The following is a 25,490-nucleotide window of genomic DNA, read 5'->3' as shown; positions in this document are numbered from 1 at the left end:
AGTGATCTCTTCTGCCAGTCATGGGCTCAGCCTGTGCTGACTTCCTGCCACCTGGTTACGGCACAAGCTCAATTCCCCCTTTCGCTCACAGATGATCATTAAGTTTAACCCCCAGACCCGACCCAGATATACAACTGTGTCGCCTCGTCTCACCTCCAGCAGCCCCATGGGCCTGCCTCTCTTGGCAGCAGGAACAGCAAAAGCTGCTCCAACCACCTCCCTGTGCCATGAGATGGAGAAATGTCATTGAAACATAGAGTAATAGTTAGGAGGCATATAAATACACAGGACAGTTAGCAAGGAATGTGATAACTACTGGAGTTTGGACCAAAACAGTTTCTGGCTGCCTTTTTTTTTTCTTAAATGGAGTGAATACAGGCTGAAAGAAGACAATTTTTATAAACAAGTAAAACCCTGAGCCTAAGATAAATGTTGTGATGTACACACTGTAGCTGTGATGAACTAGACATGGTGAGAAATGCAACATACTGAGAAAAAGACGAAAACTGTGATAAAAGTGTCATGATGCAAATTGTTTTACATTAACAATATTACACTACAAAGAAAGAAAGACAAATACTTTAATGCAGCAAGAGAAAAATAAAACAAAAGCTTCCCCTGCAGCTGCGAGAGAAGGGTGCCATTTCAGCGCACGTTTCCTGCTCGCTGGGAGAAGCCTCCGAAAGGACCTTTCGATGAGAGAGACGGACAGCTGCTAGAAGCACTCCCTCTTTGGGACTTTCAGTGCAGAAAACCACCTCGCACCCTCAAATGCAAGGATGTCCCTGTGCCTCTGGAGCCACTGGGGAGCGGTTGCCTACTGCACTGTGCCACCTGGCTTCTCTATTAAAGACACTTTTGCCCACTGTGTGGCACACTCCAAGCTGCGGCAGAAATATGCAAAGCCAGTGAAGAAAATGCATGCATTCCTCCAATATATGATTAATGGTCGGGAAGATATTAATTATACTATTTTAGCCCACCCAAATTGGATGATCCCCCGTTGCCTATCCATGGAAACAGAAGTAAAAAAGGAAACGGATGACTAAGTTACAAACCGAATAGTCTATCACCAATGACTAAAAAGGAAGCTGGGAGTGATAAATGGGCAAGGATGCAATGGTGGTGCAGTTGGCATTCTCCTGAGGCTAGAAACTTCCGGAGAGCCCTGCTGCCAGCAACCGTCTGGCAGAGAGAAGTGGAAAGGATTGGTCCAGTGGCAGTGCCGATTCCACAGCATCTCTGTGAGGAGCTTTTCCTTCAATCCCCAAGAAGAACCATCTGTAGCTGCTTGTTGGATCATGCTGGTTCCTCAGCCACCTTCCAACAAATAAATCTTTGTATTTTTGAAATAAAGGAAGGAGCTGATAAGAGCAGGGAAGTGCTGTGAGAAACAGGAGGTGTAACAATTTCCAAGCTACCCCTTGTGCCATCTACCAACCAGAAGGACAATTTACTCCCTGAAGATAAGAATGGTGGCAGCTGCCGTGGTTTCAAAGCTCACTTCACGGCAGGTGTGGGGGTCTCCTATAATCACTTTCATGACTCTGGGGGAGGGGCATATCTGGTTATTTAAAGAGGGAAATGAAGCTCAGAGAACGTGACCTCCTCAAGCTCAAACTTCTACAAGTAAAAGAAGGAGAATTTCAATACAGGCCATTTGAACTCCAAAGCTCCAGTCCCTCTCCAGTATGTTCTGCAGTCACTTGACACCCAGTCAAGCTGTGCAGTACCGTCCACAGGTTTTGTAGAAGGTCAAGCAGTCACCTGGTCTGAAGGATAACAATTTAGCAACTCAGTCAGCTATTGCCTTGGGCTTACTGGCTTCCTCTAAGGAGCCTCCTCCTGTAATCAACACTGTATGAATAATAAAGGGCTCCATTTGGGAGGATCATCATTAATACCGAGTGGAGGGCACAGAAAACATTTAGGAAAAACTGAATCCAATCCACTAAATAAGATGTTATACATGTGTACATCCATCAAACAACTGCACCCGTGAGTTGCCAAGCAAAGAGCTCCCATCAACCCCAGACAGGGGGCTCTACCTCAGGCCTCACAAGCAACACTGGCTGCTTTAAAGATCACACAGCAGTCAACATTTTATCAGCACTCCACAAACAAGTTAAGGTTTGGCTGAAATCTGAAGGTCTCTCTCCCTTTGGCATATTCTGGGATAATAGAACAAATGTCAAATCAGTACAAGATGGCATATTTACAAAATTGCACCCTGTTTTGCATAACCTAACGATGCAGCAGTTCTTAAGGATTGAACGTTTCAAATCTGCTAGCAGAAGACTGCCAAATCTATGACTGTTTCATACACTTGCCAAAAGCCTATCAAATTCTGAGCAAAATGCAAAATAAATCTCCTCTACAAGTTAAATCAGCCCTTCTGTGTGTTCCAGGCTGCCCTCTCCTCTTGGCAGCCAGGATCAGGACTGGGGCCCCACTCCTCCTGCCCTTGGTCTTCTACTTCTCTGTTTATTCACAAGACAATCCCTTCCCCAGTCCCCGTCCCTGTCGTATTTATTGGTCACCATTTGGTCAGCTCTTTCCAGAGCTATCGTGCAAGTCAATGGATCCATCTCAGAGGTCCCAGGAAGCCTTTCTCCCTGTCATTGTCTATGTGCCTCGTCGGCCCCTCCCTCACATAATAATCTGTCGTGAACCTCTCTGGTCTTCCTTGTGTCTTCTCCCTCCCTTCTTCCCTGGCTCAGATAGTGTCTTCTTCCTTTTAGAACCCTCGGCATACATATGTTGCTTACTGTTTTAGTGCCTCAGTTTCCCTGTCAATAAAATGGTGGTAATTAGATTAACTATCCTGTTTCTGAGTATTTTAAGGAGACTTGAAGCTGATAATACATATAAAGACCTTAGAATAGAGTCTAGCTATACTAGCACAACAAATGAACAACAGGTCTAGCTGGTTGGGGGAGTGTAAAATTCTTGATTTCTGACTTCTCCTCTACCCCTTCCTTCAGCTTCTGACATGTAGATTCTCAGGCTCCACCATCACAATTTAGAAGTCTCTCGTCTTTTTCATACATATCGGATACTGTATGGTGTTCAAGTTCATGTTTGGCTACCCTTCCTCTTCCCAGTGTTTTTACTTTTTTTCTTATCTATAAGGAGTAAACCTTTGAACATTATCAAATGCCAGACCCTTTGAGCGAAGGAATGGAAGTCTCTTCCGGGGTTAATGCCTTGCAGTTCTGACTGCAGATGGGCTTTGAGAAATTGTTCACCCTTTGGTCAGGCTCCCGCGCCTGGAGGTGTGAAGACGCCACTGCTGGCTTGTTGATACTAGAGGTAGAGTAGCCTCCTTGGTTGTCTGATTTCTTAACTTTGTTGCCATTTCTATCTGTTATGAACGGAAACTGTGGAGAGAGGATCTGCCTTCTGCAGAATGACACTGTTCATTAGCTCAGACTTCTTACCTCTCTGGGTCCTGCTCCTTAGGGGTTCCTCCTTGAGGTCATTGGAGCCTTTAAAAGAGTTCTTGCCCTGTCACTTGGCCAAAGATGGGTGATAATTCTTAGGGGGTCACTGCAGGTCTCACTGCATTGAGTCTAAGCTTCACAGGATCCCTCCATTTTTGTGGTAACTTCTAGAGAACAGGAAATAATGTCCCCACTGGGAGGGATCAGCCATGCAGGAATATGACTTCCCAAAGGGTTGACACATGAGCTTTGAGCAGGGCACACCCTGACAATTCGCCTGGCATCTCTTTCCTGAGTAGAAAAAGGGCCCAAATTCACAAGGTGTGTTCCTCTTGGAAGTTTGGGATCCTCTAACGTCTAGGTCATGTATCCCCTAAGACTGAACCATCTCATCTGGGTTGTATTAAAATTTATATTCTCTTTTAAACTCTATAGCTCTATACATCAAGGGCTTCTTAGTTAAGGATACAGACTTAGTTATTGCGCCACTGCGCACTTTGTGCCTTCCTAATTCTGGATGTGCTAAGAGACTCCTGACTAAACGGGAATTTCTTTCAAAATATTTTCCTGACCCATGGAAATACACAGAGTGACAAAAACCTTTCAGGAATTATTGAATTAGCTCTCATGTCTTTTCAAGAGTTAGTGCAAGAGAGAGAGAGAGAGAGCGAAAGCAAGAGCGAGCAAACCTGGGAAAGAAAAGTAGTAAGATGGTGGGGTCCAGAGGGGCAGCTGGGGCCTTGGAGGAAAATAGCATCTTTGAATATATTCTTGCCAGAGACAAAAGCACAGGCTCATTTAAAAAACAAAGGAGGGCAGCTTTATTCTAAAGCCTGCTGTGCACCAGAAATAGGCACTTAGATTCAGTTCTCCACTCCGCTTCAGATCCCCACACAGATTATGTCTTCCATGCTTAGAGGAAGCAACTGAGCAGGGTAGAGATGATTCCCTGGATGCATTTGCCTCACTTTCTCCTGCCCACCTTAGCTATCACCCTCCCGGATAATTCCTCTGAGTAACACATTGGGAACCTTTAGCTCCCTGGTACTGGCAGTTTTAATGTGTCCATTGCCAGCAACGAATTTCATGCCAAGAAAACCCGACTCCTGGCGTGGAAGGCTTAAACAGTCCTCGGGTGCCATCTGTACAGCGAAGTGAGAGAGTGACTTCGTGCACCCAGTGTGCGTGTGTTGCCATTGGCAGGAAGAAGTGACTTCTATTTACATGACTACCTCATGCAGGGAACACCTAAGGGGAGCAATGAAAGTGGCCACCACCGTGGGGGGTAGAGTCAGGGGAAGGGAGGATTGGTGTGGGAAAGAGGAACCTATAGAAAGACTGGAGAAAGAAGCATAAAGTGGCAGATAAAAACTGCCACCCGATAGTCCTCCATAGAGAGAGCTGGTGGAGAGAAAGTGTATGATACGACGGATGTGGATTCTAAGGAAGCAAGGCAAGTGCCAGCATCCTTTGCTGCCAGAGTTTGGACTTAGCCCTGTGCCTCCGGCCCCATTGGCTCTTCAAACAAGAAGTTTCTAAAATGAACGCTTTGACTTCTTATCCACTATTCTCCAGAGCCAGGAGTTAGAATCCTAGGCAGTAAACCTCTGCGTGTTCAGGGGCTTTCAGTGCTTTGATAGAGGCAAGAAAACCCTCTTTCAGGTTGGATAATCAATAAGAAAAATCCAAACATCCAAATGAGAAAAGTGATGGAGAAATGCAACTGTTATTGCAGTATTTCCCTTTAAAACTTTCTTTATTGAGTCAAGGTAAGTTGTAGGCTTATGCGTGAGTGTCCTTTCTAGAAGGACAACCAAGGAGTGAAATGCAGAAGGTGTGTAATGTTGAGTAACAACACGGGGTGGGGGAGGGGAGCCCAGTGCAGAGTAACTCAAGGTAGACTAAAATAAGAGTTCACAGTCCCACAAAGAAACCAACGTGATGTTTATACAGAGAGCTGCTCCTCACGCATGGGGATGGGGGACAAATGACAGTCCAGGTAAAAGGGACGCATAGCAATGTCACAAAATGGAAGCTACAGACATATGGATTCTGACACTTGAGCCAGGTCCACGTGAGAAGAAGGCGTGACTACTTTATTGAAGACCGATGACTGAATTTAGCTGGCTACACAGGAGAGTGCCATTAAAGCAGTGTATGTCTGGGGGGGGGGCTCGTGTATATATGTACATGTGCGTGTGTGTAAATGTGCTGGCAGGGTGTGGCATGGACTGGATTGTGGGAAGGCACAGCAAGAGTATACGAACTGGGCTGCCATTATAAAGGGAGCTGGGTCATTTGCCAGCGCATTGTAGTTATGAATAAAGCAAACAGTGTCTGAGGCAGATTATAGGATGTGGGGGAGACAGAGTGAAAGAAAGGAGTGTGCAGACAAGACCTCTCACAGAAAGAAAATACCCAGATTATGAGGATTTTTTTTTTGTAGGTAAAGATGTCTAGTACGCCATCTTAATTTCAGGTTACTTTTCTGGCATGTCTCAGAAACATGTAAAAAACATGCAGGCACTAACACAAATATGTCTTCCTGCACATGCAAGCTTAATAATTAAGTTGAAAGTAGCAGGTAAAAGCTACTTGTTATACATACATACACACGCATACAAATTACACATACATACTTATGCATCCATGTACATACACACACTTACACATATATACACCTACATATATATATACATATACACTTATGCACACACACATATCTTGCAAACATAGAGACTTTGAACTCATTGTGTTTTGATCAGATGGTTTCAGACTCCACAGTAGCAATGATGGCATCTTACATGTGATATATACTGCTCCGATCAATGTATTACAGTTAGGCCTATGTATTAAGAGTCACAAAACAACAAAAAAATTGTGTTGACATTTTTCTTATTTTTCTTTCTGTTGAATTCATTCTCCCAGGGAGAGTTTTGGGCCTCTTTGGAGACGGGAAACGTCTGAGATGATTTTCCTTGTTATCAGAAAGCTTTAAGCTAGCTTACATTTTTTTTTCCTCCACTAAGACAGCCACAGAATCAGTAAGGTTTCAAAAGCGTCAAAGCGGCGCTGTTTCATAGGGCCGCACCAGGATGGCATTCACACAGCGTTGCTGTGCCCTCCACACTAGCAGTGACAGCAAGTGACAGTTGCAGCCAGGTCACGTTTCAAATGTGGCTTTCTCTGGAGAGCAAGCTGCCGCTGTTTCTCCCACAATGGGAAGCTCTTTAGTGATTCACGGACAGGGCTCCACGGCACATGCCACCTCACCTGCTCTCGGCAAACGCCGCATTCAAAATTTACATACTTGGCGAGGAGTAAGGAAATTATAGGCATGCATTTACCTTTTTAACTATTATCACATCATAAAAATTTTAAGATCTTGCTAAAGGCTTTAAAGAGTCTTCTGGGTCCTAAATGAATATGCTGGATTTGACATGTTTTCTAAACTGAAATTTTTATAATTAAAGTAATTATCTGATGTTGCTTTGTATTTCCAAATGAATGCATATTGTGACCTATATAGCATATGATAACGACTGTAATTATGCAAAATATAGTAGGGGAAGCTATTGGAGGATCTCTAAACCACCTGTGTTTTTTCTTTTTAACAAGAAATTTGTTGGAAATAATATATTTTTTCTAAAATAGATACAATTAGGACGTTCTTAAACCATTTATACGCAGTTCTATGATTGGCACAGCTCCTTGTCTCTTACCCTGTAATGGTCAAGGTTGTCTTCTGGAGTTGGGAGACCCATGTAGCGCTCTGTATACACGGAGTCTGTGATGGGAAAGAAGAAGAGAGGATCACCAGCTCCTCCAATAACAATGTTTCTTACATCTGTTACCTTACTTTACCTGTCCTCCTGTGCCTTACCTCCTGAAAGTATCTCCCCAGCCCACCCTTGCTAATACGGCCTGAGCTGCTGATGCCCACGCCACCCACTCTCCCTCAGGACTTCTCCACAGCACCGCCTCTTCTGCACTCAGCCCTCAGCATCAGGGCAGGGGAACTAGACCACCTGAAACACAATCGGCAATAGACCTGCAGGAAGGGCAACTGCGCAGAGACAGCCACTCAATGGAAGTCCTCTACCTAGTGCCTCGGTTATCTTGAACATTGTGATACTGAGATAAACACGTGCCTTATGGTGTGATGATCTATCTCCATCGGGGAATACCTAACAATAATGAATTACCAGTGGCTTACTTAAACCTTATATTTTAGGCAGGTTGAGATGCACTCTGATAAAAAGAATGCATTTAACAGTCCATATTGACACAGCTGCTTCATCATAATTCATGTTAAGCATTTGTTTCCCCTCGCTTTTTGGGGAGGTCTCAAGTTTAGTGCTGTAACACTTGAGCACTGTGAACAGATTATATTAATATCTGTCTGCTCAACTGACATAAGTTCCTTTATATATAAATATGGTGGAATAACAGGTTGTACAATTGGTTTGGTTATTTTGGGTAATTAAACATAATTTTACTCAACTAAAAAAAATGAAATTTTATATTACATATTTATCCTAAAAGATCACTGATGGAATTTGCTGCATAAATAGTTTGATTGCTGTTGTTGTTGCTTTAACTGTTAGTGTTTATTGATTGTACAAAGGAGTTGGTTTAATAAAGATATCCCATTCAAGTACATCCTGTATTGCACCTACTTTGAGCCCACCACCGCTCCTGTTCCCTTCCTACTGAATACTTTTCTCCTTGGTTTTCCTTTCTACTTTTGTCATATGTATGCTCCTTTATATTTTAATGTTGATTCTAGGGTCCACAAGTTAAGAAGATCATGTGTTATTTGTCTTTCTGGATCTGATTTCTTTTGCTTCTGTGATGTTTTAAAAGCTGTCTCCTCAAAAGGTCAGGTTGGAGTAAACAAATGTAGAAGCCATGTATTGCCTCTGTGCTTGACTGTTGCTGGCTTGGGCAAGCATGTTGACATTAATTCCACGAATTCTTTACATTCTTTTATTGCTTAAGTTCAACACTGTAATGCTGCTGGACGGCTGAGGCATAAATTAAAAACACCCTGAAGAGTGTTTGCTTTTCTACTACTACCTCCTTTCCCTCCTAAATGAGTTATAGTAATATCTATTATTTTACTTAAAATGAATACAGACTATGTATAATTTTATGTACGCAGAGAATACTCCCATGAAAATATAATATCTTAAAGGACACTTAAAAATACAAGCTAATAAACTTTTCATGTGCATTTTTAACTTAAAGAGTCAAATATTAACAACTTGACTTGTATATTTGCTAGATGGACAGTGTCTTCAAGAGAAAAATGTAATTTTCCCCAGCATCTATTCTACAGCCTTCTATATGTTAATCCTAGAGCATAACGCCACTTTCTTATCTATGCTAACCACATTTACATGTACATTAAGATCTGAAAATTAAAATATACATATTTTTAAAAATATACAGGGTTACATAATTTAGTTGTGAAATTTTAGAACAATGTCTTGAAACACCACTTCCATATTCCTTATTTGCAATTTTGAATAAAATTGTGAAAATTAACACATATATTCAAAGCTCTTTTTTGCTACTGTGTATTAGGTCATGTGCATTTAATGAACTTCTCTTACATGTCTGCAACCTCACAGAGGCTACTCTTTTATTTTATTGACCACCAGAGGTCTCCAGAAACAAACCATCCAGCAGAACAATTAATTCCAAACAAAAGTACTACATGAAAACAACTCCATTGTGTGCAAATTAAATTATAACTGCACCTGCTAAGTTTTTAGCAGAAAGCTAGAGATGTTTTGCACATTGGCTTCTCTGACATGGAGAGGCTTTCAAAGAGGCGTTTTCAAAGGACTGGTGCTACCGTATATTAGGCTATGACTACAATGACCATTTTCTTTATCAACAATTCTGTTCTCATTACTACTACGAAAAGAACGTCAGTGAGGTCAGAGAGGGTGTTATAAAACACTGCATCTCCTTCCCAGCCTCGGCGCTCATTTCTGCCGAGTCTTTCCCTGGGTATTGTAGTCTCAGAAGAACGATGCTGTGTGATCTAGCTCATGCTGAGGATGATATTCTAGTACTTAAAGACAGTAGGAAAGCAAAGCGCCCTGGAAAAGCATCTGTTCCCATCTTCTCTTCCTCTGACACCCAACCATATTTGATCTTCACTCAGAAGCTCCTTTCCTCTATTAATATGTCAAGTCCCAAATCAAATTTGAATACAGATAAAGAAACATTTATCTAGAAATACAGCACAGAGGCTGTTTAAACATTTTGGCAACAGGTTTGTTGATAAGAAATTAAATGTGTAGGTACACACAATAGCCCTCAAGCTTGAATAACAACAGAATGGAGAAGACCACCCTACACATCTCTCATAAAGAGCCGCAGAAAGGAACTAGCCTATTATTTTCCCATAGAAACACAGAAAACTAAAAAAAGGAATGACTTTCTCACGGGAGTGTTAAGGTCAACACTTAATAGTTCTGTGGCTAGAGCAGCAGTTACATACCATAATACTCCCACCGTGACACAGGTGCCACGGCGATTCCGCACTTGAACACGCCACTTCCCGATCCCAGGACCATCGAGGTGACGTACCCTCCATATGACTAGGGAATGGAAACAGTTATTTTTGTGGAGGTAAAGGAATAAGGACATATGGTAAGCGAGTCGCAGTTCCACATTTCTCACGTCTTTATATACTGTGCCTCTTTAGAGATAGAAAGCATGCTATAGGAGGCTTAAATTGGCTTTAATTGGGCAGTATCTAAAGAACACACTCTGAGAATCCTGGCCCCTTCACGCAGAGATAAGAAAACAAGCATGGGACATATAGTGGACTCCGGTGACCATAGATATTAAAGGAAATATTAAATAAAAACAGCACATCAGAAAACCTTTGCTGGTGAATAAGCTTTGCCCCTCCCCAATGCCTTTCCTGCTCTCTTTCTCTTTTTCCCTCTTCCGCCCACCCCCACCCTCCTTCCCCACTCTTGCTCTTGGCTCTTTATCTCATCATAATGAACAGAGGTACGCGCATCTAGCTCGGTAGAGATTCCAGAAGCCTGCTGCTCCAAGGCCTAAGGCTTGACAGACATGATTTCATCTCCAAATATTTGCATTCAGAGAATGAACCTGCACGAGACACAAAAGACAACACACTACTCACCCAGCCCCAAATTGCAACCCGGGTGCTGTCCACAAATCCCATTTTTACGAATTCTCTAAAACACACGAAAGAGGGTCACAAATCAGTTTTCCACTGTGTAGAGAAATCTAAGCTAACCACACAATTGTGATGGCCTAACACGTGTTAACTCCTCCATCTATGACAAACTAAGAGGAAGCAGGGCCAGTCATCAGAAACACCTGTGATAAATGCCCTCCCCGTTATCAGAGCTACATGAACAAGGTTTGCATTCAATTGATTCCATAAAATTCTCTCTCTCTCTCTCTCTCTCTCTCTCTCTCTCTCTCTCTCTCTCTCTCTCTCTGTGTGTGTGTGTGTGTGTGTGTGTGTGTGTGTGTGTTTCACAGAAAACAAATCCTGGCAGTTTTTTTCACAGCTTTATATAAAAATTTGCAGCCCAGATGCACTTTTCTTTACATAATTGAATCTAAATCTCTCCAGATGTTTTTCAGTTTGAAAGTGGTTACCCCCCCCCCCTTGCAATAGAAGAAAAATTACAAGGGTACGGAGAAGAGCTGAGGAGGGCTTAGAGCTGTGCCTGGACTCTCACCTGAGAATTTAAATACCAAATCAAATCAAAACCAAATCCTGTCCTGGGTGTTGATTAGCAAGCACAGCACCATTAAAGGAAAATGGGTTTTCTTTGATGGATTAAGGAAAATCTTTGCCACCAAACTGTGTCAGGAGTTGAAATCCAGGTTTTAAAAAATGAACTTTGTTTTATACACCTATTTCCTAATCTTAGCTTTAGAACAAAAGTCCTTTTTTTATTTTTTTTTCTTAAGGAAGTCTAGCAAATAGAATGTGTAGTTTTGTGGTGTTACCCGAGCTATGGAGGTCTTTGCATTCATGGGCAGTTGATTCTGTGTTCAATTGGTGATGCATGTCCAAGGCTGCAAAGTCAAGTGATACCAGAACGAATTCAGGGCACTTTTCAACTTTTCTCACTGTCAATTGATATCTTTAAATACAGAGGATCTATCAATAGGGGCTGAGTCATGGTTGCCCAGGGTGATAGACTGCCACAAAGTAGACATGTGCATACTCTTTCAAGGCTGGTGGTCATTTTCCTGTCAGGGAAAATAAACTAAGACGTTTCTGTTTTGCTGCATTCCATAAAAACGGACCTAAGTTTGTACTTGATTTTGAACTTGGTGCATGGCTTCTTTCCTTTAGCGTTGTTTTGACATTCGCTTATGTTGCTGCGTTTGGTTCCTTTCATTTGCTGTAACGGTGTTCCATTGTATAGGCAATACTGCCTGTCAGTATCATCTTAAGTGGGATTTGTTTTATAAATACTGAATTTGGTAATTTTAGAACTTTTATAACTCAAATCTCACAGAGAGATGACCAGTCTTGCTAGATGGAGATTTAACTTTACAATAGTGAAACCTCTAATTTATCCTTTCTTTAACCTAAAATTTCTTCCACTTTTTAAAGAAAATGGTCAGTAATTAACTTTGGCACAAGGGAATTTCGTTCACTTAGGAATATTTATCTAACATCTTTTCTTTTCTTTGGTTAATTTTCCTTAAAGGGATTGTTCTCAACGCACTGGTCATCCATTGCTAATTTTGCATTTCTCGATCCGTAATTGTACAACACTGTCTCAAACCACCCATTTATTAGATGTCTCCAAACACCTGTGCAAATGGCTGGACACCCAAAGGTTACATATCCAATTAACCAGCTGAATTCAGTGGAACAGAAGAGCTGGAATGGATTGGATTCCAAGCCTACCTCACCCTGACAAATTCTGGTGTTTTGTTTTGTTTTGTTTTGTTTTTTGTTTGTTTGTTATTTGAAATAAGCATACCCCTCCCTACAGCTTAAAGCCTGTCATAGTATGTTCCTCTCTTTTAGTCCAAAACACTTCAGTTTCTGTTTCTCTGTGGGATGGCCCAAGTGAGATGGTTTTTGTACTTAATGAAGCCCTTATAATTGTGATTCATGACAGCTGTGCTCTACAACGTTCCAAATACAGGAGAGTCACCCTTATCCAGGCTCTAGGAGCTATTCCTTGGGTTTCATAGTTATGACTCTCTACATGGTGAATGCACACACAACTTCCCTATCACTTAGTTTTGACTGTAAGTGATGGGTTCAACTATTTAGTCAGTGTGGTGGTTCAATGTAATTTTCAATTTGGTTGTACTGAGAAATGGCTGAGTGTATCTATGGGGAAACAGCCAACAGGGGAAGACCCATGCTGAATGTGGGCAATATCTTCCCAACAGCTAGGGCCCAGAAGGAATAAGAACAGGGAGAGGAGAAAGTTCTGCCTGCTGATACACTAGGCTCGTAAGTTTTACTGTTGTGATTTTCTACCTCACCGTGGGCCCACGAGCAACAGAGCCAAAGACTATGGGTGGAAATCTCGGTGCAGAGTAAATAATTCCACCTTTTCAGTTGTTTTGTCATGGACTTTGTAATTGCAATGAAAATCTCACTGACACTGGACATTGGTACAAGAGATAGCTAGGGTCATTGCTGTTACTTGTCACATCTCATCGTCTGGAAACTTTTGGAAGAGAAATCTAGGGAAACTGTTTGGAGGAGGCAGCTGGAATGATGTTAGCAGGAGTTAATGAGCGGTTGTGGTGGGAAGATTAAAAAGTCAGGGTGCGGATAGGAATGCAGGCAGCAAACACTGTTCATTGGGAGTCACATGGGAAAAGGAATTCATTAATAATTTAACCGAAGATTCTTTGCTTTAACTGTAGTCAAGGACTTGTCTATCTTTGGCCCATGTGGGAGGCCGGGTTTAATTGTGAAAGACTAGCTTATTTGGGGGAAATTTTCAGGACTGCCTAGCATTCAGTATGTGGCATGATAATCACTGGCTGAAATTATAGTCAGCAAAATACACAGAAGAAAGGGCTGAGAACACTGTAGTTTGTCCCTAACCGATCCAGGTAAGGACAGTGGATCGAAATCTTCCAAACTACAATTCTAAACAAACCTGTCCTCTTGTTCCTTCAAGTCCCTTCTGCCAGACATCCTATCACAGTGACTGAAAATCTAACTAACTTGGTCCTCTCGTCCCTCAGTTTACCCGTGTGTTCCATGGGTCTCCAGTCTCCACTCTTAGATGACGGTAGTGTATATGCCAATTTCCATTCTTAAGTTATATATAAAAACAAACTTAGAAAAAGCCTTCTTAAAATTTCATGGAAATCTATAGTGACACATGTTTTCATCTGTATAGATTATCTGTCCTAAAAAAAACCTACAGGAAAGAATTACATATTCACCCCACAAAACTTCCCATTCTTCATATTTTACATCTTTAAATAGACAGACAGACAGACAGACAAATGGATGGACAAATGGACAGATGGACAGACAGATAGATAGGGAAGGAGAGCAGTAAATAATGTTTGAGTTCATCTCTAGTTACATACCTGGCTGCTTCAATTTGATCTTCAACTTCTAATGTTCCCAGTCTTCTGTTGATAGCATGCATGATCTTATCTCCTTGGTAACCACTTCCTCTGCCGTCAAAGCTAGCTACTATGATGTTTTCTGTACTTGCAAGGTAAGTGGCCCAGTTGAGTCTGAAGGCGGCATCTGCTTTTTGACTACAGGGACCAGCATATCTGTGAAAAGATCCACCACATATGACTTTATTGTTTTCCCAAATTAAACAAAGAATTTTTCTCCTATGGACCAGATATATACATCGTTCTCAACCAGGAGCCTGAAAAGCAGAGTAACCTTTGGGTTATCAAGGATGAGTCCATTAAATTTGACGTCATGACTATTTATGACTGTGTGTTTCCTTTAAGCACATCCCTAAGATTTGCATTTGAACATTATTGTCAAACATATTCTACATTTTAAGTACTGGGTAATATTAGAAATAGAAGTAGTAATTTATCAAATAGTGGGGATAGAGGAAATTGCCTTATAAACATAACAATGACAGCGTAGCTCTACGTTCCAGTCTCTACACTCTCAGTCCACACATCTATTCTTAGGTTGGGGTTTTCCTTAAGGACTCCGACTGGAGCATCGTGTGCACTACATTCTCCTAAAGATCTTGTGTGCTGTTGCTCACACTGAGACTCTTAAATCATGGTAGAAAGGACCATAGTGTGAAGGAAAACTAGTCCTTCAAACCTCAAGGATAAAGAAATACAGACTTGAAGTAGGTATGATATTAGGCACTCCAAGAATTTTAACACCCCGTATTTGCAATCTTTACAGCCTCGGCTCTACCACACGTGTGGCCCATGCGTGCAACCTTTAGCAGCTCCTCGGTGTGCTAAGGGATGAACCCTGTATGTAGCTCATTGCAGCTTCTTTCAATGTCGTCTCGGCACAGTCTACATGACTCCAGGGTACATACAGACCTTCTCTAATAATAGCTCTCTCCTACCTCATCAGGCTCCTACTCATTGGCTGTCTCCACCCCACAGACCACAGGCAAGTCCTGCACGCGTGCCTCTACCAACATGTTCTTGCCTCTTCTTGGAGATGGAATTTGAAAGAACTTCCATTTCAACAAAATATCACATTATTTTAATTTTAAACTAGATGATGTAGCATTCTAAATTTAAACAGGAGACCGTATTCAAGCATTCATATATGAGTAAACATTTTTTGTTTTTAATTTGGAACATGAATTTTCTTGGCCCCGTCAATGATGGAAACTTTGGTAGACCGAAAGTGCCATTCTCTCTCTAGCTTGCTACGATGTCCAGAGGAAGGCTGGAGGTGAGGGTTTGGAAATGCCAGTGGGACTGCCTTAAACTTCTGGGGAGCAAAGCAAACCATATGGTTATGACAGTGAGAAGCGTCTATCTTGTCCGTTAAGTCTGGAGAAAGCATAGGATGGGATTTGTGAGTAGAAAATGGGAAGAGGAAATAGTGGTGGAGGAGGAAGGAACAGAAACAGTGGTTCAATAGTTCATGAATCAGAGCCCACAGAGATGTATGGCAGTTAACTGCTAATTATCCCCTCTTGGATACTTACACTTCTAAGAGTAGAGGATATTTCTTGGATTTATCAAAATGAGGAGGCAAGATCATTTGATACCAAAATTCTAAACAAACAGAAAGATTAATTAGCGTGGTAAAAATAATTATTCATGTGAGATTTCATTCCTTATTTCTCAGTAATGTTATGTCTAGAGTTTAGCGACTTGTTAAATTGGATAGAAAAAGGAAAAGGTCAGCTTAGGATCATGTTTTTAAGATATAAAACACTCTCTTTGGTTCATAAATGCTGGTTATTCTGGTGGTAAAACAATTAAGTGATTTCTAATACAGCCATGAGAGCCACCAGCGCCTTGCGGAACACAAGCGCGTTTTCGGCTTCCTAATGTTTTGTTTTCATGCTTCAGTTCGTTGGCATCTTCTCTAGCTATCTTGCTTGTTTACGTTCTAAATTTTCCTCCCAAATGTTTTCCTCTTCTTGAATTTCCTTGAAGCTGTTTAGAATTTGTAGTCGGCCATAACTCTCCTTTTAAAATTCTGATTTAATAGCATCTTTTAAATATAATTCCTATTGCCATCCCAGACCGCAAAGCAGAGTCCCAATTTCAGCTCTGTCTTTCACAGAATGAAGACAGCTTCTGGGGAACAAACTGCCTTGCGTATTCTGTGTGCTCTTCTTCCCTGGGTCCTTTGATACTCCTGTGCTTGATGACAGCAGCTTAATAAAAAAAATTATCTCAAAAGAATGAACCAGCTCTCTTTGCCCTCAAAGTAATAAGCCTAATAAATCTAAACAGAATTCCACATATTCAGGAGGATTTAAACTGCAGGCTCAAAACAATTGTGGCCTCTAGAAATGTTTCTTGCATTTAATTTCCTTTTTGTTTCTTGATTGATTTTATAATTATTCGGAGAAAAGATTCAGTAGTCCAATACTATTATATTATATTATACTAATTTTTGTGCTTCTATGCAATGTGTCAATAAGAAGAAAATTTTTAATTTTTTGTTATAATTTTAATCAAATATTAAATAACTATTATGCAAACTGACTGGTATTTTTCATGCATACACCCATCACTATTCAGTCTCTCTTGTCTGGTCAGGACTCGCTGGTTAGAGGGTATTTTTAACTCCATCTTTTTGTTATGTGTAATATTCCTATGAGGAGGAGTTCTTTCTGGTCCCAAGATCCCATCTCCCTGGTCTCTTCTCCCAGGCCTCGTCTCAGTCCTGGCTTTCCTATAGTGCAAATGACTATAGCCCAATGGATTCCTCTCCCCTGTTCTGTCAGTGCCTATGAAAATTTCCTTTTAACCATGTGGCCTCGCTGGCCCTAAAACCTTAAGGACTCCCCGCTGTGTGCCCACAGAAATAGAATCCCATCTCCATATTTCCTGCAGAACGCTGCACCAGGCTGTCAAAATGAACTCTCTACATTCAAGATGTCTCAGGCACAGGGACCCTGCTGGGTCAGAAGGCGCCTGGAAGCAAGGGCCCTGGTGATTCTCACACACACTCAATCTGAGCAGCAGGTTAAATTATTCTGTTTTGCAGGCAGGGTCTGTCCTGCTGATTACAAATCACAGGAGTTGAATAATTTTTTTTCATTTCCTCTTTAAAAACATTTTATTTTTTATTGGTCTAAGTTATGTATGTCTGTGTTTCTGTCTGTGGTTGTGTGCCAGTAAGAGCGGGTGCCCTGGGAATCCGGAAGAGGGGGCTGGAATTCCTGGAGCTAGAGTTACCTGTGGAAACCACCAGATATGCGTGCTGGGAACTGAACTCTGGGTCCCTGCTGCTCCCAACTGCTGAACCATCTCTTCAGCTCCACATAATCCCACTATGCTAAACTTAAAAATTAAACTCTATCAATTATGATTTATTTCTCTCTTTCCTATAAGTTGTTATTTCTCAGTGGGGGAAAAATCTGAACAGAAAAAAGCATTTCTAGCTCAAATAATCCTATTGTGTTTTTTTTTTAACATCTTGGCCAATAGTGCCTGAGAGTAATCAGTCCATGCTTATTCCACACCCAGTCCTGAGCCAACTAGGAAAAGGAAAGAGAACAGAAAAACAAACAAACAAAAAACCTGAAGTTTGAATACTTTAAAAACAACCTCAAATTTTACCATAATCATCTTGGGTGTTTTCTAATGCCAGAGTTCAAAGATAAAATGTATCAGGTGTGATTTCACTTTACAACTAATGCTTACTAGTGGGACAGACTCATCAATTGCATGAGTTGACCTATCAATAGTACATTTGCCCCAAGTGCTCTCTCAACAGAATAAATTTTATGTAGATTCCTATTTTAAAACACAAAAAAGCAAAGGTAGTAGTTCTTGAGATAGAGTGTTTCATGGGAAAAAATAACCTTTTAAATTAGATTCATACACAAAAACACATATTTTCAGACCAAATTGTCACACTATCTATATTTTATTGTTATCTTCCATGAAAAAAAAAACACTATTCCAAAAGAAATTTAACTTACTTGTCCCATGCAAAGTAATGGAGTCCAATATTTTTGAAGGCATTTGGACATTCTGCAGCATGCTATCCAAAGCAGAATTGTTTTCCAGGACTCGTAGCTCTAAACAAGTATATGAAACAGCAATAACTCACAACAGGGCAAAGAATTTAGATCGCGTGATGCAAGAGTGAGCATGTGTGCAGAGCAGCAACGGGGTTGTGCACACTTCAGGTAGGGAGGCTTGTGCCCAACTCACTGTTAAGACACTAATGCAAAGGACAAATCTCATATTGGTCCTATTGACCCACACTTTCCTACAAGCCAGCGGAGGGTGAGACGTAGCAAAATACCTGTATCATCGGCGCTACGGTGCAGAGTATAGCGGGGCAGACCAGGGCCTGTGGATGCAATCAGTGAAAAAGATGCTTTAGACGAGTATGGCTTGCATACATGAGCTTTCCAACACACCAGCTATCACCGTCTGGCAGAACACAAAAGAGCTATCGCAGTAGATCAGAAGCTTAGCTGCTTCCTCTTCACCCCCACTTTTCTTTTCTTAAAAATAACTGCAATCAAGTAAAGGATGAATTCCTAGAAAGGTACAGGTCTCAGGGAAAAGGGGTAGAAAAAGGACCTCTGCCCTGCTGGGCATTTGAGGCAGGTTGCCATCTCCATGCCCAGTTTTCTTCTCATCAGCCAGCTGAAATGAGAGCTTATGCTTGCTTCTCTACTTCCTGTCTGCCACCCCACGCTGACCAGACCACCTCTCAAGCCCTGAGCTCTGGAGCCAGCTCCCCAAGGAGGAGGCGAGTCCCCTCTCACCCCTCATGGGCCCACTCAGGAGAGTCTGCGAGCTAGGCAGTGCACCTGCAGTGCCTGACTTGGATAAGCCGCGTCTTTCTGGCATTCAAAAGTGTTTTTCTCGCAAGCCCGTATCTTCACTATTTATCCCAACTGTGGCAGCTGTGGAGTGGAAGGTAATGTATCGCAAGCTCTCTTGTGAGCTATTTGATCTTAACACATCTAAAATGATAGATTTAATGTTTATATTTGCTTGAAAAACCACAGCAAAGGCAATGTCAGACCTAGGTTTGAATCCTGGCTGACTCTCTGGATAAGTCAGGCCAATGTGTCTACATACCAATACACCTTCACATGAGGATAATATGTACTTTGAAAAGTTTTATTAAGATTTAAATAAGATCCTAAATATTAAACTTTTAGCAAAGTGCCTAGTGTAAAGTCATATTCAAAATTGGCAGCAAAATGTAGCCATAGTAAAAAAAAACAACTAAAGAAATACATCATAATAAACAAAACACACCAGTGAGAAAAAACAAAACAAAACAGGATAACTAGTGCCAAGTTCCCCTTTGCCACTGACTATTTATTCTTCCTAGAATATCTAGATTCCTTCTCTCATTTTGAAACGCAGTCTGGCACAGCATTAGAAAGGGGATGCAGGAGAATTCCGCTAGAGTACGTTGAACTTAACTGTGCGACTTGAATCTACCATTGTGCCTCTCCTTGCCCAGGCTTCTTGCCTTGTAATAAATACTAACAGTAGCGAAGTCAACCGAGGACAGAGCAGCAGGGCATGTCCTGGGTGACAGGCACCACTCACAGTTTCTTATTAAGTTAAGGGGCAAATGTACGAAATAATCATTCAAAACCTGTAACATGTAGGTGTATAAGAATAAACTCAGAGGGAAGAAAAGGTAATGAACACACATCACATGACATGATTGGGTAGGAAAGGGCTGAGATGTCTTTGAGGGCTCCTAAATTTACAAAGGCCAAGGGGTAAAGGATAGATGAAAGCCTTGGTGTTGGGAAGACATCCTTAGGACCACCTCTCTCAGGACAGTAGAGACAGGAGCGCCCACAGACTGGTCACCCTCTCCTCCTCACAGCCGGTGCAAACTTACCCAAACATCTCAGCTGATAGTACTTTGCCTCTTTACTAAATGACACCGTATAATACTGACACCTTTCTGGATCCAGGTGACAACTAAGACACTTCACATTTGTGGGGTCAGTAAGTTGAATTCTGGAAAACCAACAGTGGTGATTAATTGCTTCATCAAAGGCTAGGCAGAAGGAAGAAGCTAAACGATGCCATGCTCTGATTTCAGTAGACTCAGACTGCCAAGGCGACCCTCTAGATTCTTTCTCTTCGTCATAAAATACATGCATTAATTCACAATAACTTTGACCTCCCATTTTTAGGAAGCGCCCATAAACACCTTAAAAGGCCATTGTTTTAGTTATATACTACTGATAAATAGAAGTACTTATGACAATTCCAGTGTGATATCAGTTAGGACAAGACATCAGAGACAGCACTCTTACTTATAGAGATTTCTTCCTCCCGGCATTTCTTTATTTTCGTTACTAATGTAGTACCTGAGAGGAAAGCAAAGGCAATATATATTGAACACGTCTTACAGAAATGTCAAGTCCATCCCGTTTTCCGACCCCAGGCACAGAGACACACACAGCTGTCCTGCACGAGTGTGTGCCCCTGTCTGCACTTGCTGTTCTGCTCCTCCACCTCAGCCCAGAGCTACCTGCTTCCATCTTCCCTACGCAGGCACTTCCTTTAAATACTCCAATCTAGGAATTCCCGGAGTTCTTCCTGGCTAGTTGTGGTAATTAACAACTTAAAGGAGGGCTTTTGTACGAAAAAAATGTCTGGACAATTAGCTTGAAATCAAAAGCCCCCAGCCCCAAGTACCAATCCTGTGTTGTCTTTTCTCTTTTATAGCACACACTGCATGGATGTAGGGGATGAATATTCCGGAGAGTGGCAGGGCCCCTTGTGCAAAGTCTTCAGAAACTGCTCTGGGAAATGGTAAATTCCTCTGTGCTGAGGCCAGTAAAGGAAGAGCCCAGGAGCCCAATGGAGAGAAACATGCCTCTTGCTAACAGCTCATGTATACTGTCATAGGCACTTAAACAAATGCTTTCCATGTTCCAAAGAGTAAGGCCAAACACCAGCAGATAAAATTGTCTTTCTCAGCTTCTCATAGGGTCCGTGTAAGTCTGACATTAACAGGATGCCAGGACGGCCCTGCAGCCATCCAGGGTGGCCCAGAGAGGCTGCAGCCTCTCCAGAGCAAAGCAGGTAAGACCAAGAGGTAGAACCGCTCGGTGGCATGGTATCAAGTCTGCTGAGCATATGTGAAAATCATTAAGGCTTCCGTATGTTAAAAAGGAAGAAAAAAAAAAGGATTGAACACATTCCAAATCGACTACTCTTTGTGGGAGATTTTCCCGCATTTCTGTGAGAGGGTGTGATTATAACGTGCGGGTTTCCAGCCTATTTACTGATTATTAGAATATACTCACAGATAATCGCTGGTCAGAGCTTCGATCCCAATGACTTCCCAGGCTCCTTTGGTAATAAATGTGCAGTCCTGATTGGGATTGTAAGTATGAGATTTATTAGACTCTCCTATCAAAGTTCAGCAGAGTTATCCATATCAGGAATTCAAATAACTATGAGGTCGCTTTGCGGGCACCAGTGTCCTATTCCACTGCGTCCCATACACCACTGAAGAATCTGAATTAGTAGTCTATTGGTACACATCGCTCAATGTCACCAAATGATGTCGTTCTAGCTGGGGAAAGGGGTCAGCTTAGGATCTGCTGTATAAGTATACTCACTTTCTGGTCTTTGGAGAAGTAGCAGATGTGTTTGTAGCCCTCCTTGTCGCTGATGATCTTATAGAAATTATTACCATCAGAGGTGAAGTGGGGCTCTGCGGGCCTAAACTAGACAACAGAGCAAAATAATAATAATAATAATAATAATAATAATAATAATAACCACAGCATCAGCCTCATCTCAGGACATACTCCAGGGTGCAGAAGGCCTCTCTAGTACCTGTGCTTCAGTGGAGAGTCTGGAAATGAAAGTCTTCCTAACTAGAAAACATGGAACAGAGGGCAAACTCAGGATCATTTGGTGGCAATACACGTGAGAATGAAGAGAGAAATGCCCGCAGTGCCTATTGGTCACATAGATGTGTTTTCGTTGTTTGGGGACATTTCTCCCGAGAATGATATTGGAGACTTCCACCCCTATGGGCCTGCAACCTAACATTCACTTCTGTTTAAAGAGGGAACTTCTTTGATGTCACAAGTGCACTTTCTAGAAAACGGCTTACTGTCTAACTGTTTCAGGTTGGAAGTGGTTTGTAGTATGGGGAAATTTTCATCCCTGCTTTTACACAGGTTTGTGTCTTTTTTTTTTCTTTAGAGTGAGGCGTAGTCTTTAACTGCTTCTAGACTGGATACCACCAGGAATATCTGCTATAGAGTTCCCATGGAAGCATTCATATGCTTATTTTTATCCTAAGCCTTTTCATTTTTCTAAAGATGATCAATAATTTACAAAGGAAAAAATGGTTACATGGAAATGTAGAACAAAATTTTTATTTTAAAAAAAAGGTTCAATAAAAGATAGCTCTCCGAAAATAATGTTTAAATAGAAGAGCGTCTCTTTCAGCCTAGAAGGACCACGCTGCGTTTTAATTTCTATTTCGTCGTTACATTTGGAGCAGGTAGGGGATGGTCTTTTAAATCGTTGGTTCTCTTCGCCCTCGGCGTTTCCTCTCCCATGAGCTCCCACTTGGGGAAAGGAAGGAAAAGGCTCGCCTCTTCTATTTAGTGATTCAAAGTGAATTCATTTAGGGAGCAAGCTGAGGCGTGCAGTACACTTGGTGTTCTCATTACAGAGCTCTCAAACACATTCCCCTCTCTAGACCTATGTTCACAGCCTTATCTTTTTAATACATTTCCCTGTTTCCCCTGGATGGAGTTGAGCCTAGAAGAAATGTGTGAAAAGTGGCATCTGTCTGGTTAAATACAGAGAGGAAAAAACATATTTTTTTCCAAAGAGTCGTGAGGAAGTGTAGCATGTCTCTTGCCATGGAGGAAACCACTTTTCATGTTGGCAAACCCCTCCCCTCTGCCCAATCAGCGCAGGGAGAAAAAGGGACCTGTGAGTGCATGGCAGCTTGCAGCCCAGCAGAAAGGGGTCGTCTTCCTGGACTGAAGCCTCACCTCTCTCCCCCAGAAGACGGGGAAATGTTTACAACGCTTGCGTCACTTTGTTTCCCTTTTAAAGAAGGATGAATAGAACTCTTCATAGAAGTAGGAAGCTGGTCAGTTTTCACCTGTCATGCAAGGTGTCATAGTGGCTAGAATCCCTCCCTGCGCCCCCACCTCCCGTACTTTCTTCCCTGGTCTCAGACTTGGGAGACGTGTGCTGTGATGGAAACGGAGCCAAGCTGTGAGTCTCCAAGGGTCACCCTGCTTTCCCAGATAAAGCTCTTCCTCAGAGTGCCTACCAACATGCGCACGCACACGGATGTGATGTCGTTCCCCAGAGAGGTGTGCCGTGCACAGTATAGGGTCGGTTTCTGTTCCTCGTGGCTGCAGTCCAGGCTAAGTTAAGAAACGTTTTCTGCCTTGAAAGTGCAGAACTCAAGCAACGGGTCAAAGACGACATCCGGCATCCTGGTGGCCTTTCGGATGCCCGGAAGCGCCAGTCGACCCGGAGAGCAGGCTTTGTTTTGTCATTTCTGCTCTTGACCTCAATGTGCCGCTTGTCCCTGTACCTGTTTGGCTGTGCAGTCCAGTCACCGTAGGAAGCACAGCTAACCCTCTGAGAAGTGGCGCAACTTGCATTTCTATCAGTGACAACCTAGTGCCTTACTACGGGACAGGTGCACGTTAACCAACTCTGAGCAGCAGTCTGGAAATATTATAAAATCCGTAACGCAGAACACTTACTCTTCCGACCCAGCCCGTCGAACTCATCTCATCATGCTGCTGTGCCTGGGGAGAAAAGGGACAGCTCAGTGCTTCAGAGGGAACGGGGAAATCCATTCCTTTACTAAAACGTGGTCTCATGCGTCCCAGGTCGTCCTCCAAACGGACAATATAGCCAAAGCCTTGAGCTTCTGATCCTGTCTCAGCTTCCCAAGTGCGAGGATTGCAGGAGACCGCCCCTACGCTCGCTATACTTACTGCTGGGAATCGAACCAAGGCCTCTGGGCATGCTAATTCAGCATCCTGCCAACTGAGCTGCATCCCTAGCCCCACAAAACGTACTAGAAACGAAATTACACTTATGATAAAATAATTGGCAACAATCTCTCATTCTATAATTCTATTTATGTTAGTATTTTTTCCCCCATGTAATTGCATTTGATCATTTACCTCCGTTGCCTGGAGCTCTGACCTGAAGCTGTCCTGAAGCTCACAGAGCTGGATGAGGACCTTTGTTTTCCTCTAGTCCTCCAGCATATTCGTAGACCCTTTCTTTCCAGCTACTCAGTCTCTATCCCTATGCCTTTTGCTCTCTTCTCATGAACTGCCCCCCCAGCCCCTTTCTTCAGCTCTTCTCTCCTCTATGGTTACATCCATCAGTCCTGTCTGTAGGATGTTTCCCCTGATCTACCATCACAGTCTCCTAACTGGATGTTAACTTTTATTCCTTCTGATCCATTATCCTCCCTGCTTAGCCCCTAGCTCATCGTATCAACAGACGGCTCTATTCCCAATATACTCTTCATCAGAACCCAAAAGCAGCTTCCCACCCTTACAAGGTAAATCCAAACACCTTGGCATGGCTCCTGAGCCCAAACCTAAGTCTCTAGCCTCACCTCCAGCTCAGGGGTTGAGTGCATTCAGTCCCTCCATGCTCTGAGCTGCCCACCATGAATGTCCTTGCACAATGCTCAGCTTAGAGGGACCTTTCTCCCTTATCTGTCCACATAGGACATCTTATCCTAGATGATTACACATCCTTCCCCAAGCCGTTTCCTTGTCTTGTTCCACCCGACTCCAACAGGGTATCTGCTATCTGGGCCTCTTATGACACAATATCCTGATACTGGGATGAGCCAGCAGAAAGCGAAGAGCTTGGGCTTTGCAGCTTGAGTTCAGATGTGTCCTATGACTTTAGCACCTTTTATCCTCACTGAGCCCCAGGTTCCACTGAACCTGCCATATTATAAGTGTTCAATGCATAGAAAGCCTCACAGCATATCTTCACAACCTCACTCCCTATCAGAACAAAAACATTTTTGGGAAGTACAGGCTGTCTAGTTAATTTTTTTTTAAAAAGAATCCCATAGTTTAGCAACAACTGGGACCATCTACATATCAGCTGGATCAACACTCAGCTTCCCGCAGCATCGCCACCCTCTCAGGCCAATGCTTATTTGTTTGAGTTCCAAATCAGCTTTCTGCTTAGAGACGGTTATGGTCCAGCACAGGATCTGTACCCTCCTGGTATTCATTTTGTTTCCCACACACCCTGCCAGTCATTTCCCATCCTCTATATTTTATCTGTTAAAACAGCTGTCATCAGGAGGCTCTGGTCCTCTTCCTGATGTTGAACACAGACATCAAATCC

At 42.3% G+C, this 25,490-nt stretch overlaps 1 protein-coding gene across 1 annotated transcript in view; it reads right to left on the bottom strand.

The window, feature by feature from the left end:
• The window catches only part of Dpp4 (dipeptidyl peptidase 4), a 77,221-nt gene that overhangs the window by 5,768 nt on the left and 45,963 nt on the right, over positions 1 to 25,490 (bottom strand). The window contains exons 12-23 of the mRNA XM_075985050.1: positions 23,861 to 23,905; positions 21,728 to 21,835; positions 21,410 to 21,477; positions 20,411 to 20,464; positions 19,987 to 20,108; positions 18,409 to 18,456; positions 18,080 to 18,178; positions 15,620 to 15,689; positions 14,046 to 14,240; positions 10,621 to 10,675; positions 9,961 to 10,060; positions 7,166 to 7,230 (exon numbers count right to left, since the gene is read on the bottom strand). Coding sequence (XP_075841165.1) covers positions 7,166 to 7,230; positions 9,961 to 10,060; positions 10,621 to 10,675; positions 14,046 to 14,240; positions 15,620 to 15,689; positions 18,080 to 18,178; positions 18,409 to 18,456; positions 19,987 to 20,108; positions 20,411 to 20,464; positions 21,410 to 21,477; positions 21,728 to 21,835; positions 23,861 to 23,905 — 1,029 coding nt within the window. The remainder of the gene's footprint in view (positions 1 to 7,165; positions 7,231 to 9,960; positions 10,061 to 10,620; positions 10,676 to 14,045; positions 14,241 to 15,619; positions 15,690 to 18,079; positions 18,179 to 18,408; positions 18,457 to 19,986; positions 20,109 to 20,410; positions 20,465 to 21,409; positions 21,478 to 21,727; positions 21,836 to 23,860; positions 23,906 to 25,490) is intronic.

Source organism: Microtus pennsylvanicus, chromosome 9 (genome assembly GCF_037038515.1).
Source record: "Microtus pennsylvanicus isolate mMicPen1 chromosome 9, mMicPen1.hap1, whole genome shotgun sequence".
NCBI classification, from domain to species: Eukaryota; Metazoa; Chordata; class Mammalia; order Rodentia; family Cricetidae; genus Microtus; species Microtus pennsylvanicus.
This window is presented reverse-complemented; position numbering and strand designations above follow the sequence as displayed.